The 18,091-nt window shown below is 34.8% G+C and overlaps 1 protein-coding gene across 1 annotated transcript in view; it reads left to right on the top strand.

Moving 5' to 3' along the window:
- Nucleotides 1–18,091, top strand: part of hip1rb (huntingtin interacting protein 1 related b) — a 60,399-nt gene that overhangs the window by 2,969 nt on the left and 39,339 nt on the right. Inside the window, exons 2-5 of the mRNA XM_048189666.1 lie at nt 13,450–13,513; nt 14,774–14,916; nt 17,464–17,520; nt 17,630–17,716. Coding sequence (XP_048045623.1) covers nt 13,450–13,513; nt 14,774–14,916; nt 17,464–17,520; nt 17,630–17,716 — 351 coding nt within the window. The remainder of the gene's footprint in view (nt 1–13,449; nt 13,514–14,773; nt 14,917–17,463; nt 17,521–17,629; nt 17,717–18,091) is intronic.

The raw sequence follows: 18,091 nt of genomic DNA, 5'->3' as shown, positions 1-18,091 counted from the left end.
CTTTCATTGCAATTTTTGTCATTCTGTCTAACATCTCCTTGTGTAATCACTAAGGCCCAGCTGTTCAAAAGAATTTTGATTATCGGATTGGCTCAAATCTTGAAAATGGGTTGTTCAAAAGAAAATAAAAAGCTTCTGAGATCAGATTAGATCATGTAATCCAATCTTGGTTTTGATCTGGATCAAACCCTCAGTATGTGTTGTTCAAAACACTTCAGTAAGATTGGAATACATTTGTTTCCAAAAATCTGGATTATCCTGATCCCAGCAGAAGGGTGGGTTCAGGATTAATGTAAGCTACAAAATTTTAAACTTGGAAAAAATTGTATTATGTACTAAATGTACACATTTATATTTTGCACTTCATTTGTTCAAATGTAACAGTAGGCTATTATTAAGCGTTGCAGTATAGTAAGTAAAGTTAAAAACAATTGAGATTTTGTCCTTGTAAAATTATCCAGCTGTCAAAAATAAAGAGATGAACCAGTCAAAGGGAGTTTCTATCAATTGCACCCCTTATTGCATGTATATTTTTATTTATTTGGTGTGGGTCAGATGAGCGGCCTAACTGTTTAAAAGAGATTGCGAATAGAAGGGGATGTTTATATCATTTAATTGTGCTGCTTTCAGTCTGTTCAATTAAAAAAGTGACGCATTGCTGATTTTTCTACCTGGTGTTCTTTACAAAGCTAGTAGCCAATATTTTGATACTGTATGTAGTCCAATTTTCAAGCCCATTTAGACATGATCCAATCCAACGTTTCTTTGAAAAACCGGCACAAAAGTAATATGGATTTACCTGGATAGCAAAACATGGGATTTCCCAATCTAGATAATTCTGATCCACGTTAAACTTTTTAAAAAAAACTGGGCCTAAATGAAAGAAAATCATTGGAACAACATGAGAGTGGGGGTGTTAACAGACCTTTCATTTTAATGGAACTGTTCATTTAAATGCTCACACAAAACATCAGGAACATTCTCACACAAAAGATCCATGTTCTTTTCTCACTGACTGGTCAAATACGCCACATAGTTCAGTCTGTTTACTTTCCAGCCCTGTGTGTTTTGCGTCAGTCCGCTGTAAGCTCTCGCGCGAGTTGGGTCGCCCTGCATTGACAAATGTTGCCAAGCAACCTAGTGTCTTTGTGTTATCTCTCTGTAAAGAGAGCATTCAGAGGTGGTGAATATATGTCAGCCTATCGTAGGGATGTCATTGCACGAGTCAGTGTAGGTTGTGTCAGGAGGGGCATCCGGCATAAAACATGCCAGATAAATATGTGGATGATCCGCTGTGGTGTCCTCTAGTGGGAGCAGCCAAAAGAGAGAGAAAGAGATGCCCTTGCTTCTGGAGTGTACATGCAGAGGAAGTTACCTTGAAAGAACAGGGTGTATTGTACACTGCTGAGCTAATGATAACACATTTGTTTGGCTTAAAGTATTATTGTGTCATTAATATTTTAGCAATGCTACTGAAGAGTATATTCACACACAAGCCCTAAAACATAACAACAAACAGTAACTATGACAGCATAAAAAATATGGTACAAGAGGCCATACCTTATAACAATTTTACTAAGGTGTCCTTAAACAACACAAAGCAGATCATTTGGGCTTTAAGACCACAACAACAGCAATATGATGAAAGGCAAGTAATGTATTACATTAGTAATATAACAACCGATGGTTGTTTATGGTTGCCAAACAGCAGTACATTAAAATAGATTGCAGTGTGTGTGTTTGTCAGGCTGTTTTATAATGGCTTTGGATGTGGCTAAATAAATGAAATGAAATGAAAATGTAGGAAAATCTGTATGAAGTCATCTGGTATGTCATGTTTTGGCAGTGTTCTTGTACCTCAGTTTCACATAGTCGTCCTTTTTATTAAGTAGGTTATTGAATGCCATTCTATTCACTGAGAGCAGGAAGGGCAAACCCAGAGCTGGCTCAGGTTTCCTTCAGTGTTCAGTGACTTGGCCTGTTCTTACTATCTATTTGGTGACACAAAAAGACAGTTGGCAAAATGAGAAGCATGTGAAACAGTCTTCCAGGGACATGTTTTTAAAATTTCTTTTTAATTTGTAAATGGGCAAATGGAGTTAAATTTCATACTCTGGAATTGTTTAATGTAAAATGTAGTAACCCCTTCTTTTTTCTCCATGTTTTCCATTTTAATGGTTAAATTAAATTAAAGAGGCCATATTACGCCCTTTTACAAAGTCTTGATTTTGTTTTTTGGGGTCTACTAGAATAGGTTTTCATGCTTGAATTTTTCACATATTTTCCATTGTTGCAGCACCTCTCTTCCTAGGCTGCGTTCCGCTCCAATTGTAGACATGCACTCGCAAACTTCCCTAAGCACTTCCCCTTGGGGAAATCCCTGCTGCCAATTTTAAGTGCTTTCTATTTTGTGAGGTGGACTAAGGAAGTTTGTATGGACAGACCCTCGTCCCCTTGAATTTGACTGAAGGAGCAAGTCTACTCTGATGTAAACTTCAAGCAGCTCTGTATCCCACAATTCATCTTGATTGTGACGTCACAGCAGATCTCGCTTAACTGAAGTGTATGATATATTAGAATTAATCGCATAATAGTATTAAAGGTGCCCTAGAATTAAAAATTGAATTGGCATAGTTAAATAACAAGAGTTCAGTACATGGGGAAATGACATACAGTGAGTCTCAAACACCATTGTTTCCTCCTCCTTATATAAATCTCATTTGTTTAAAAGACCTCGGAAAAACAGGCGAATCTCAACATAACACTGACTGTTACGTTACAGTCGGGGTGTACGCCCCCAATATTTGCATATGCCAGCATATGATCAAGGCATTACACAAGGGAAGCCAGTATTAACGTCTGGATCTGTGCACAGCTGAATCATCAGACTAGGTAAGCAAGCAAGAACAACAGTGAAAAATGGCAGATGGAGCAATAATAACTGACATGATCCATGATATCATGATATTTTTAGTGATATTTGTAAATTGTCTTTCTAAATGTTTCGTTAGCATGTTGCTAATGTACTGTTAAATGTGGTTAAAGTTACCATCGTTTCTTACTGTATTCACGGAGACAAGAGAGCCGTCGCTATTTTCATTTTGAAACACTTGCAGTCTGTATAATGCATAAATACAACTTCATTCTTTATAAATCTCTCCAACACTGTAGCATTAGCCGTTAGCCACTGAGCATAGCCTCAGACTCATTCAGAATCAAATGTAAACATCCAAATAAACACTGTACTTACGCGATTAGACATGCTGCATGACGAACACTTTGTAAAGATCCATTTTGAGGGTTATATTAGCTGTGTAAACTTTGTTTATGCTGTTCAAGGCAAGCGCGAGCTCCGTGGGCGGGGAGCGTGAGCATTTAAAGGGCCAGCAGCCCTGAATCGGTGCATAGTTAATGATGCCCCAAAATAGGCAGTTAAAAAAATTAATAAAAAAAAAATCTATGGGGTATTTTGAGCTGAAACTTCACAGACACATTCAGGGGACACCTTAGACTTATATTACATCTTTTAAAAAAACGTTTGATGGCACCTTTAATTATATTGAGATTCAATTGCATAATACTTGTTACCACCTTATGTTCACAGTCAAAGTTTTTTCTATTGATATTTTGTTTCATCTGTGTAATTTTATTTTTCTCCAACAGCTCATACCTATAGGATTTTATATATTTTCTCCAACAACTTATAAGCATATAGAATGATGCATAAAACAAATTCAAGTACAAAAGGGGTTTAAATAATAAATCAGCTCTATAGTGAATTCCAAGTGATCAAGGGCTTAGTACGTTTAATTTAAACCTTATGCATGAGTTCTGCCAGTAGTGGCACTCGTGCAACGTAAGCAATGAGTCACATCCGAGTCCACGAGATGGAGGCAAGTTATCGAGTGAAGGGCATAAAAATTTGGAGTGAAACACAGCCCTAGTCTGTCAGTAACACTTTAAGTTCCTCTGTCTATGTAGCCCCATCTTCTGAAAAGCACAGTGTGCTCTGATTGGTCGGCTAGACCAGTGTGTGGTGATTATCATGGCCCTTAACATAACCGTGAGTTTCAAAATAGTACTGATGCAACTCAACCCCTTCTTAGGGGAGAATTCTCTTGGAATTGCTCCATTTATTTATTTACTTATTTATTATTATATTTTGTGTGTGTGTGTGTGTGTGTGTTTGTATGCCATGAGGCAGGAATTATTTAAATGAGGAATATTGTGACGTGTTAATTCCCAGAAGAAAATCAAGACTTCAGTCGAGGCATTTCTGGGAGTTCAGAAACAGTGCTTACTATGCTTACCTTTGGAGTGACTTTGTGCTTTGTAACTTTGCAGAACTTTTTCATACACTAAATAAAGTTTAAAAACACAAAAAAAGTATGAAGCCCTGGGTGTACTGGGTGTGACGCATGCACAGTTTTAGCAATCTCTCGCCACAAGTTAGAACCAATGTGTATTCTTTCATGCTAGTGTTGTACAATTGAGGGTACTTTTTAACCTTTCGCACAATCTGTTGTCTATATAGGCCTCATTGTCGCTGTAGCTTGCATACGTTCCGGTCTGTTCTGTTTATGAAGGTTTTCTTCGACTACCTTGTAAATCGACACCCCCAGGGCATGGTTGCCACCTTGTGAATAAGCTAATAAGCTAATTCAAAGAAGAACACACGGTTAAAAATCCGACGGTGCGCGTACTCTTCTGATGACGAAATTCACGTCACGCATTGTACACTGACCCTAGCGTATTCATAAAAACTTAATATTCATAATTCATAAAATGTAATTTAATCAGTATTTTAAATCCAATCAAATGAAAATGTAATAATTAATTTACAATGAACATTTTACAATAATAATATATTCCTATCATCATTTCTTCAAGTTAACCAGACTTTCGTGAAGACTGTTGAGTTAAACATTATGTTTGAAGCACTGTCAGTGATCTCTTTAAAGGAATTGCCTGCTTAGTTTGTCAGTGGATCTTCATAGAGTTGGTGATAGTGGCCTTCTCATGTGGTGGTTAGTGGCTTTCCTTGGTTTTAGATTTCTTTTATGCCTGTAGGGGTATGGCATTTTGTAAATTACAGTAATTGTTTTTTGTTTTTTTGCTGGTACCTTGGCTGTTTTAGGCCTGTCGTGGACAGCTTTTCATATTCTTCATTCCATTTACATTGGGGGGTGATAGAATAGGGATGTGGCGGTTTGATGATAAACCACGATAAAATATTATGATAACATTAGTAATAGACTTTTTTCTTGCATTTGAGAGTTTATATGTCACAGTTCAGACTTTATAACTTCAAATCATGAGATTTAAACTAGCAATTGCAAGAAACACAAATAATTACACGTATGAATAACCATATCTGCAATAGATATTACTAGATGATTTTCACAGCATTTAGTTTGTCATTAATGTGATAATTTTTCATGGATATATTATTGGATATTGAGTTATACATAAGACCACAAACCAACATGTTCTCACCTCAAGGATCAAGGATATCCCATTTCATCTGGAATTTTTAGCTTGGTGGTTTTTACAGCCATAGGCTGCACAATTCTGTGACATTTAAAATTCATTGATTTGTTCGTGTGAGTGATGAACAGCGTCATGTTAACCATTCCAAGATGGCGGACACATTGACATGTCTGGAGCGGTTGAATGTGGTATCTACGTATACACGTATACGTATAACTATGGTAAAACCTGTCAGTTTAAACCAGTGTGACGAGATGGCGTATTGATTCCATAGCACCAACTCTTTACTTGAGTGTTTCTGCCAGCTTTCTGTAGCGCAGCTGTTGGTTTTCCTGTGAAAGCAACTTAGCATCTAGCATCCAGACACAATATCAAAACTGATATAGCTAAACAAATTTCTGATTTCAGCTTCTCTTGATTAAGCAAAAACAATCTTCTGCTGCTTATGTTTGGGTTTTTTTTTTGTTTTTATATTATTTGACCTTTCCATTATCTTGCAGTGGTAACAATCCTCCACTATCTTTTCTGCTTGTGGCCAGATGTCAAGAGCTTAAATCCTCCAAATGGAGCTTTTCTCTTAAAATGATACATTTTCTGCCCTGGATTTGTTTGCAGTGTTTAGCGTTTCAAAGATAAAAATGGATAAAAGGAATAAAAGAAAGAAACAGAAACACAACGATTATCTGCCAGGGTTATGTTCTTGTGTTGTCATTCATGTGCCTGTGTTTCTTGTGTTTCCTATCAGTTTAGTCTTGTTAATTCCCTTGTTAGTTTCCTTGGTTAGGTTCCTTATTAGTTACACCTGTGTCTCATTTAGTTCCCTTAAGTGTATATATACTCCCGGTTTTGTTCAGGGGGTATTCCAGAAAAAAAAGGTTAACATACCGTCACATATACCCTGAACTCTCGGGGTTGATTAACCCAAACCTTGCTTACTCAAGGTATGCAGGTTCCAAAAACAAGTCCAGGAGTAAGTTCAGCCAACCCAGAGTATGTTCCCAGTTAAAGGGTTACTTCAGGATTTAGCATTAAGCTTTGTATTAGTAGAATACCACTAGTATTTTCGAATTACCGTGCTTTCCCCCTTCATATCAGCCCAAGATGAGAGATTTATGCATTTTTATTCTGTAAAAAAGCCTCCGATGACGCAAAAATCGTCATTTTGCGTCATCGGAGGCTTTTTTGGCCAGAGGCTTAAAACTACAGCCAGTAATAGCAGGTAGTTCCGCATTTTTTTCACCACGCCCATACATATGCGCGTTTGAGGTTACTCACGGACATAAATCAAAGATTTTATCAAAAGTGGGTGTCAATTATATTTTTAAGCTTACAGTATTTAACTTTATTTTGTCTGCACTACATCAGTGGTTCATCTCGCAAATTTATCGGTCTCTGCAGTCAGCTACAGGCTTTTGTGGCAACGTTAGCATAAATAGATAAATAGACTCAGTTTTACAGAACAGTGGCTTTACTTTGATAACAGTCAACTTATATGCAACTTATATGTAATTGTCTATCTAACGTTACTTTGCTAAGTTTGCAGTTTTACTGCTACCTACAACACTACATATAGGCTACTGTGTTATCAGTCTAGTATCAGCGAGTCTTACCTCTAGGCGAATACGCTTAGTACCAGATGCCCAGGCTGTTCGTCCTCTGGGAAAGTGAATATCGATGGTATCGCGGTGTCCTTCAGAATGGTTCTCTTCATTGCAAAGATATTTGGTTCGTAGTCCTTGTGCTTGAAATGGAGACTACATATTCTGCGTTTTTTTAGGTTTTCTATAACGGTGTCATCTCCAAACTTCGGGTGTTTGATGGCCCGCAGCCACTGTTTACATCACTCCAAATCTTTAACTTAATCGGAAAATGATGGAAACTTACTTGTCCTTTCCTGGTTTTAGGTGTACATCCAGGTACAAAGCAATTTAGCACCATTTCGCTGTAAATGTATGAACTAACTCACGATTTATAGAATTAATATGTAACAAAGCAAGCCTAGTTGTTTGAATTTTCCTGGTAATGCCGCCTGTAACCGATAGGCGTGGTTTGGGCGTGGCCTCGCAAGGGCAGCAAAACAAGTGCATTCTGGGAGTTGTTGTCTTTCATCCACATTAATCAAAAATACATTTTCTGCCTTTTCTCAGTCTAGAAAGCTCCAAATTCAAAAATAATTTCACATTTCTACTACATAAATGATCAATTTTAAATACACATTCATCTTTCCAGGGGTGAAGTACCCCTTTAACACACAAGACATTCTCAACAGAGTGACGAATCGAGGATTCACTATGGAAACAGACGCTGAGAAAAAGCGCACCATTCTACTTCCTACTTCTTCTTTTGTTTAATGGCGATTTACATAATCTACTTGGTGCACATCGCCAACTATTTGGTGGCTGTGCAATCATTTTTCAATCTTTTCATTTAATAAGTCATATTTATTTACTAAGAAAAATAATTATATTGTTTGTTTGATGCTAATTATTTAATAAGATATCACACATGTGTTTTATTACAGAAATTATAGCATAGAAAATGTCCTGTTATAAAATAGGAAAAAAAGCAGATCCATGTGTGAGATGACAATAAAATGAATACATATATTGGAATTGAATAAACGTTTAAACATTACCGCTTTATAATAGTGCTTGTGTGTGTGTGTATGTAACCATATAACAAATTTAGTTACAATAATTTAACTATATTAATTACATAACATGAATCTGTGCATCTAAATACCTCTTCAGCAAACTAAGTAAGTCGCTATGGTTACTTACCCAGAAAAGTACCTTCGTTTTTGGATCCAAAAGTTGTGGTTATTCGCTTCCTTGCTCTCAAACATACCTAGGTATGTCACATAACCTCTGGAATACCACCCAGTTCTTGGTCGGTCATCATCTTAGTATATGTGTGAAGTGTAAGTTGTTACTCTTGATTCTCCAGTGTCTTCTATTTGTTGGTCATTCATGTTTGATTTCCACACAGCTGTGACAGAGTTGTTCTTTGCAGTTTGTCTGTACGAATTTGCATCTGTGAAGCGATCTAGATCTGTGGTTTGTCTCATTTGCAACTGAATTGATTCTCTTAAAATGTCTGTGAAGACAAAGCACTCACCATGCATTAGCAGAAGTCATATTACTGGTAGTGTTCAATTTATTCTCATCAATACATGTAATGAATACAATTTTTTTTTTGTGTGTGTGTGTGTGTTAGGTAAAGTACACACGGAATGTGAAATGGCCTTTTATTACATTACCACTTTTGATAATTATGCAATAAAAGTAAGTATAATATCATATAATAGTTATACAAAATTAAATATATAAATGTACGTATGTATATATATGTGTGTGTGTGTGTGTGTGTGTGTGTGTGTATATATATATATATATATATATATATATATTGTTAAACTAATGCAAATATTAGAAAAAAAAACATATATATATATATATATATATATATATATATTTTTTTTTTTTTTTTTAATATTTGCATTAGTTTAACAATCATAAATATGATAATAATAATAATAATTAGGGCTGTCCCCAACTAGTCGCATGTTTATGATATTAATTTAATTACTTAAATATATACTGGAGGTGTGGCATCAGAAAATAGTTTCAGGGCTGAGAAAAAATATTATGCAGTATGTAACATTGTTCTACGTTACAGAGAAATACTATACCATAATAATGTAAATTAAAATATAAAATATAAATTAAGCTTGGTCAACTAAGCCTTTTCTTGTTGATTTGGTCGACTATTACACCATGTCTACACTGGACGCAACCATTGATCACATCGATATGCAACTGGTTCACACCAGTGTTGCCAAGTCTGCAGTTTTCAGGAATTTGGCTACTTTAAACTGCTGCCACAGGGTTTTTTTTAGTCTATGGGTTGAAGTGACTCCACCCTAGAACTCGATTTTTACACCCCGGAACACATTTTTTTTATCTCCCCGGAACACGATTGGGCTAGTTTTGACCGTGATTGGGCAGGTCTTGAATAGCAGTTGGGCTTGTTTTGTTACACAAACATGGCAACCCTGGTTCACATGATTAGCCAACCATGCTGAGAATTCAAATCCAAACTCAAGTGGAAATGTAACTAGAATCGTTTGGCCCGACGGTGGAAAACCTTTTTAATCAAATGTAGTACCTACTCAGTATGCAATTTTAGACCGAGAATAAACCCTGCAGGAAGTGACCCTCCAGGAACAAAATTGACTAGCCCTGAGTTGTACCATAGAGGAAAGGATCCCCCAAAACAGGGTCTGTTATGAAAGTTAGCCAATAGGCAGACCATCTGTCTAAGATTGTGTGCCAGCGTTTGGCACCTCACCAACCCAATTCCTCGGGCTGACATGCTTTGTTCTGCACAATCTGCTCTTTGTGCTGTCCGTTGCCTTCATTTTGTTCTCCCAGTTTTGGGGCTGACCAGCACAATCTCACTTGCACATTAATGAGCCACAGACCAACATTCAAAGGAATGCACATTGAAATCTGTGCCTCTGATTTGTGCTTTTGTAAAAACATCTTCTTTTAAAAGTGACATTAAGTTGTCAGAGTTTTATTTCTGTCCTAGCCGATCTGAGAAAGCATTCACTGCTAAACATGCAAGAAAATGTATAATGTAATTATATTTATAATATGTCAATAATTCATTCATATTTTTACATTATTATTATATATATATATATTTTTTTTCATTTTCAAGTATGTAATACTTGTATAATAATTATTATTTAATTAATGTAATGAAGATAATTGTTAGTAGTATCATGTAGGAGACATGGCTGCACATTATTAGTAATCCAGTGATAAAGTGTGGTTATTTTATTAAGAGCGGTAAATATTTTCTTCAATATTTTCTTGTTTTAAACCATACAATGTGCAGCTTTAAATTGTACCTTTTGCCATACAAAGGTGTATCTAGTGTAAAATTGCAACCGTAAGTTGGATTGTATTTAATTTTGGTGGCGGGTATGTTAAGAAGACATTGTTTTCTGCTGTGCCACAGCATGTTATTTGACACCTGATCCCAGAACAAAATATGTGTTCTCAGCATGTTGGAATTACATGTAGAACTTGTAACTACAGCTTGTAATCTCTACCACTACAACTTGTACCATATAGCGCTGCAATGTGATGAAACTCTCAAAATGGCAGCAGCTTCAGCAGTAAAAAGTGGTTATGCAGTTATCTAGTAATACTAGGCTATTTCTGTTTAATAATTCCTATAATTTACTATTGTTAAATAAGGAATAATTGACAACAGGCCATTGAATTATTAGAAAATAATGCCTGAGGTGTTAATTCAAAGTAGAGTGGCTGTTACACCTCAGGTGTGCATTATTATCTAATAATTCAGTGAACTGGAGTCAATTATTCCTTATTTAACAACGGTTATCAAGACATTGTTCAGATTTTGTATTTCAAGACATTTGTCATGTTTTTGTCCTTAAAATGCTTGTGTGTAGGACTAATTTCTTACACGTCTCATCCCACACCTCTGTTGCTAATTGAAAAATGTCATTGTAGAGTTAGTAACAGAGGCTTGAGTCATTGAAAGCAGAATAATACTGCCATTAATGTAGTTATTAGAGAGAGAGATTAAGCATATGTGAATTACCTGTGTTTGGCAGCAACTACTACTACTGTATCTACTAATACCGAAACTGAAAGTTTATCTGCTTCAAGAACAGCACTGTTATTTCCTCGCTAGTGAGAAATGTAATGCAGCTTTGAAGTTAGTAAACTGTTTTACTAATACAATCATCAGAGCAGCGCTGACAACACTGTGCGAGTGTGTGTCCTTTTTCCGTTTACTGTATGTGTGTGTGGTTCAGTGGGAGTGAGAGCAGGAGAAAGAGATTATGTGCTTTCCATACATAAAAAAAAAGAGTAATTTTCTGGCAAAAAACATGGAAATAATTTGTCCTTTTTATCCTATTGTTTACTATTTTTATTTGCTTGGTCAGTGTCATTGTGAGTTTTGGTTCCTTTGCTGTTGTAGGCTGTAAGGACCTTTTGAAATAACTGAAATCATTTGGCAAAGTGAAATGGACATATAATGCGGTCAAGACCTGCCTAGAACTACTTTAGCCGTGCGTTTTCCTGAAAATAATTGAAAATAACCTTAGAAAGTTCGTCAACCAATCAGATTTAGCATTCAACAGCCCTGTAGTATAATAATATAATGTCTTAATAATGTAAGATTAATCTGAAAATAAACAAAAATCATAGAATAGGCTGACAGTTTAATGTAGCTAGCTCAGAGTTGGGTAACTACTGTCTTAAGGTAAATAAAGTTAAAGTTTATTAACAATGCATTTGCATAAATGTTACTTGTATTGGGGATTTGTCAATTGATTACTCAAACTACACATTCAGGCGTTAATATTTATGTTTTAGTTCATTTTTTGACAGAAAAGAAAATAAGGCTGTGAGGGATGGAAGTGCAGTGCGTTCAATGGATTGTACTGTTGTTTAACAATAGACCTACTGTTCAGCTGACGACTTTCCAAAAAAGTAGACAAACAAAGTTTTGAATGTTGTTATTTGTGAAAATTACATGATCTAGGACGTTTATAGGCCTACAGTGCGTGCCATTGTTAAGACGTTAGGCTTTCTGTCTCTCACAGCCTCGTTTTCATCCCCGTTAAATTCAATTTGGAGTCTAACCTGACTAAGGTCTGTAAGAGCAATCAAGGAACCTGTGCTAACCAAACAAATGCCATTAAAATGAATGGGGATGCTAATGGAAGAAGGCTCTTTTAGAGTTTAGTGTCTTAGAGCTCCTTGGCAGGAACCAGTATCAGAGTGTTTTAGTGCTAGATCTATTATTATTTGATGTTCAGTCCACATAAGCAGAAGAAAGCATGTTCAGGAAACATTAATGGAGCCAAGCATCATGATAATTAAACTGTTCTGAATAAGAACATATTAAAAAAATTTTTACATTTTTTTTGTTGTCGTTTTTCTATGCCGCCTTCACTTAATACGGAAGAGGATTAGGGCCAAGCAATAATAAAAAAATAAAACAATCTCGAGATTAAAGTTGTTAAATTTCGAGAAAAAAGTCAAAATAAAATGTTGAGAATAAACTTGTTAAATTACGAGAAAAAACTTGTTAAATTTCGAGAAAAAGGTCGAGATAATGTTGAGAATAAACTCATTAAATTATGAGAAAAAACACATTAAATTTCAAGAAAAAAGTCAAGATAAAATGTTGAGAATAAAATTATTAAATTACAAGAAAAAAGTCGTTAAATTACGAGAACAAATTCGTTAAATTGAGAAAAATGTCGTTAAATTTTGAGAAAAAAGTCTAGATAAAATGTTGAGAATAACCTCATTAAATTATGAGAAAAATGTCGTCAAATTATGAGGAAAAAAGTCGTTAAATTACGAGAATTTTACATTTTATCTTGACTTTTTTCTCGAAATTTAATGACATTTTTCTCATCATTTAACGAATTTGTTCTCGTAATTTAACGACTTTTTTCTTGTAATTTAATGACTTTATTCTCAACATTTTATCTCAACTTTTTTCTCGTAATTTAACGAGTTTATTTTCAACATTTTATTTCGACTTTTTTCTCTAAATTTAACAAGTTTTTTCTCGAAATTTAACAACTTTAATCTCGAGATAGTTTTATTTTTTTATTATTTTATTATTGCTTGGCCCTAATCCTCTTCCGTAACTTAATGACAAGATACCATGCCTAATGTTTTTAGTTTATCATTTTTGTATTTTAGTAACAGGGAGACATTGAAAAATCAGTTTGAATTGACATGAGGATGAATAAATAATGACATATTTAAAATTTGTGGGTTACCTATTCCTTTAACAAACAAACCAAAAAAAGGTCTGTATTCAATCTTGAGTGACAATGCTTAAAAAAAACTTGCATAGTAATTTTTTTTAATGTTTCTCTTTCCTTTTTAGCTCAGCAGTATCAGTAAGGCCATCAATTCCACAGAGACGCCACTGAAGGAGAAACATGCACGCAGTATCCTTAATTCAGACATCTTATTATTGTTGTTTATTCAACTATTATCCAACCAGGTAGGTCAACTGAACCCTTCGTAAGAGGATAAGAAGTAGTACTGCAGTCAGGTCTGAATTCTGTGTTAGTTAATACAGGTTTAGAATAATATAAATATAATATATAAGTGTTGAAAAGCCATATTGTCATTGCTTGTCATATCATTGTCTGGATGAAGACCAGGGGCCAGTTGCATAAACATAGCCATTATGTTAAGACGTTGTCTTAAGATCTAGAATGACCCACTAGCAGTTAGTTAAAAGGGATTCAATCTTACTTTTTGATATCAAATTAGGCCAAACTATATTTTTATGTAACTGATTTAAAAAAGTTATGAAAAAAAAAAATTGATGTCTAACTTTTAAGACATTTAAGACTTTTTAAACTTATGCAACCGGCTCCAGTTATACTCTGTATGAGGAATGATACTGGTTTTATTCCAGTTTACAGGGGGAAACAGGAATGAAACTTACTTGACAAGAGCAGTTCCTGTATCAATATCCTAACGCAGTGGTTCCCAAAGTTTTTACAGTCACGTACCCCCTGAGACATTTGACATACTTTTGCGTACCCCCTTTCTTCCACTTTGACTGCAATCAAATCCTTTCCATTTAGGGACAATATTTTCCCCCTAAATAGATTTTCAGGTGCGTTTTTACCTCTATGAACACAAAGTTTTTCTCACCCTATTAAATGTAAACCCCATTTTCCTGGTTTTAAACTAGAGATGTCATTTTGATTAGAAATACATGATCGCTTTTAATGTTATTTTGAGTTGGGTTAGAATTAAATGAAAGGCAAAACTCAGCACTTGTTTGCGTACCCCTCTGTCACCTTGCATACCCCAGTTTGGTAACCACTGCCCTAACAAATAGAATAGCCTTAATTAACTATCATAGTCACCTAAAGGGCAATAATATAGTTGCCTAAAGGGCATCATACATTGTACGCAGCAAGCTTTTCATGCAGGCTTGCCAACTCTCAAGTGTACAGGACCATGTACTTTTCATATACTAGTTAGAGTGTAGTAAAATGACCTCATAGCACCATCTAGCCCCCAATCAGCACTAATAATCAGTTTGAACATTTATACCATACTGATGTGAAAGTTATGACATTGTGGCAAGTCTAGAAATCAGTTTTTAAACATTATTAGTAACAGCACTAACTTACAAAATGTGACACCAATTGTGCTGGAGATATTTTCCTTAAATGCACGAACAGGAATTATTTTGGGAACCCACAGAGAGAAGGGAGCCTATACCTTCTGGTCATATGCCGTTGGTCTGCCATTGCCAAGCAGCGCCATCCTTAGCTGGAAGTTCTGCCATGTATTACACAAAATCTTGCGTGACGGTCACCGAAATGTAAGCATGCTTCCATTTGAATTTCATTGTAATTATCTGTTCAAATACACTTTTATGAATCTATTTTTGTTTGTCTTTCTCAACAATCATTTTTCATTTTCTCATAAAGGTAGATTGTAACAGAAAGAATGAAGTGTGTTCTCAGGACAAGGGTATTTTTCATAAATGTCTGGTTAAGACCAGTTGTCACATGTTTTAAAAGTCATACATTTAACCAAATAATTACTATATTACTAAAATTTTATATGTAATTCATTAATATTAATTATTAGGTCTCTCAAGTGATTAAGATGTTTAATCTAATTACATGATGTGCCGATTAATTAATCTAATCAATCGCAAAATAATCACACATCAAATTTGTACGGCCCTATAATTTCCGCGATCACGGAATCGCGGAATCCAGTCATAAAAACGGAATTTACTCTATAACGCGGAATGTCACGGAATTTGTCAAATTTTTGATGAATGAATTAAAAGCAGGTCAGTACAAGTAAATTAAATCGCGATATAGACTAGTGACTGAATATTAAACCTCAAAAAGACTATTTAAACATGAATCCTGCATGCCTGTGTCCCTCTGAAATGAATGATGCAGAAGCGCAGTTTCATTTACCTCACACCGCCTCGCACACAATCGCGCAGGCGCACGCACGCTGAAGCACATGCGATGCTCGCGGTGTTTTCTTCCTTTGTCGCCTAACTGAACGCACGAATTCATCTCCAGAGCTGCTCTGAAAGTCACTTCATCAGCATTTAACCGCTTTGTTTGAGAAAACTACCGTCATAAACACAAAGAAACTCAAAGCTCTAGGCAAACCGTCAAAATAAAAGTTCGATTTAACTTGACAGAAACATATTACTGTTGTACAGTAGAATTTAGATAAATTAATTTAATAATAAATTATTAAAATATATTTTAAACAATAATCTCAGTGTTTCTTCCATGTTTTAAATTTAACAGTAAAGCTGTTGTGCAGCACATTGTTTGACAAAAAAGTTTAATTTCATGATTAAAAGATAAATTAAATGGTATGCGTTCATTTGATTTCCAGAAAAATTTAAATACACAACAGAACTTCTGAAGAAAAAAAAATCATAAAAATATATTTTTTTAATTAATTAATATTGTTGTTTTTAAGAATTCAATTAATTAATTTGCTTTTTGATTACTAAAATTTAATTTAACCATTAAAATAGAGTCAAAAAATAAATAAAACGGAAAAAAACGGAATCCAGAAAAAATAAAATGGAAAAAACGGAATTTGGAAAAAAATAAAACGGAATTTGGAAAAAAATAAAACGGATTTTATAGGGCCCTAAATTTGGATGAGTAATTACAAATTCAAGTCATTTCAATGAGAATTGCATCAAATAGACATTACAAAATAGCTTTAGAAATAAATATTTTATTGGTTTGGTTACCAACATTCTTCAAAAAATCTGCTTTTATGTTCTGCAAAAGAAAGTCAATTTTATTTTTGGGCAAACTATCCCCAAAAATATGAAATTATTTTTTTAATGAAATGATACTCCAAATTAAAAAATTAAAACAGCCAGTAGGTGTTGTAAATGTCTAAATGAGTAAGTCATTCATTCATTTGATTCATTCAAATGGCTGATTCATTTCAGGAATTAAGTTAATAGTGGTGTTTGTCATGAAGCAGTGCTGAGCAGATCGATCGGTGTATGACATCAGAGAACCACAAGAGTGATGGGAAATCGCTCTTGCAGTACTTTGATGTCATACACCGATCGATCTGCGCAGCGCCGCTTCAAGTCCAACAGACCTAATGGCTCTCTTTACGAATGAGCCATTTAATCATTGGTTCATCTGATTGATTCGCTCAAAACATGGATTCATTCAGAAACAAAACACCACTGTGAGTAGCTCAGAGATGCACAACAGTTCTGCTCTATATAGGTAATATTTTTGTTGGAAAAATTGAGCAAAAACAGACAATACAATATTTTTTGCAAAATCAATACCTCATTTGCACTTGTGCTATTCAGGATAAAAACAGCACTTGTGTGATATTGTGTAACAAATGAGAACCAACAGAGACAGGGTATATATACATGAGACAAACAAAGGACCTTAACAAGATAATTAACAAGACACAGGTGAGGAAAATGATTACTAATTACACATACTGGTGAAAATAAAGTCACAGGGAAACTAACCAAAAAACACAATGAAACCACTTGGAAAATAACAAAAACAAACTCAAACCATGACAGTGTTAAATTAACAGCCCTATTAGTAATGTATGCTGGCCAAAACATTGGTTATATATTTAGGTTGCAGTATACAGTATATAACAAGAAAAATTAAAAATGACACTTAATGACAACAAAGTTGCTAACTTACATAGATTGATGATTTACTATGAGAAGTAAGAGTTGTCCAGCTTAACAGCTCTTCATCATCAGCTGCCTACTCTTGTCTATATTCAAAAGGCAAAATATTCAGCTTCCCAAACCAGCCTAATGTCTTTTGTTCTTGGAGCAGACTGTATTGTTCATTGTCTTATTTATTCTTACCAGACCTTACAAGACTGCATGAGACATTACAGCAACATTGCTGAGACAGGGTTACTCTGGGCAAGTCAATGTTTATTTATCCCATTATTATTTATTAATCCCTGATTTCAACATTCAGAAAAAAAAAGAAACTTTTTAATGATTTATTGTCATAAATTTCCATCTTCAGAGTAACACACGGGACAGACATGGGTATGGACAGCTGGTTTCTCTACATTCCAAACTTCTCTGCACCAAGATGGAGTTTCACACAAAGGTAAATTTTGATACATTCACATTGAGCCCATAATATATTTTCCACATTTGACAGCCGTTATTTTAGGTCAATGGTTCTTAACCTTTTTGACTTCAAGTCTCTTATTTCTCTGAGACAATATTCAAAGGCCCTCCAACCCGATCTCATGAGAAAACGTAATTATTTAGGTGAAGATTTTGTATGAATTTGTACAAAAACATATGACTTTTTTTTTTTTTTTTTTTTTTTTTTTAAAGTCCATCCATAAGCAAATCATACAAAAATGTACACATTGTCAAAAATTCATATAAATTAGCCACCAATTTGTTAGAACTTAAATTAGTAATGAAATGCCATGAGAGTGTGTTGGGCCCTTCTATATAAGCTGATATGTAC

The sequence above is a fragment of the Megalobrama amblycephala genome, linkage group LG4 (assembly GCF_018812025.1).
Source record: "Megalobrama amblycephala isolate DHTTF-2021 linkage group LG4, ASM1881202v1, whole genome shotgun sequence".
NCBI classification, from domain to species: domain Eukaryota; kingdom Metazoa; phylum Chordata; class Actinopteri; order Cypriniformes; family Xenocyprididae; genus Megalobrama; species Megalobrama amblycephala.
This window is presented reverse-complemented; position numbering and strand designations above follow the sequence as displayed.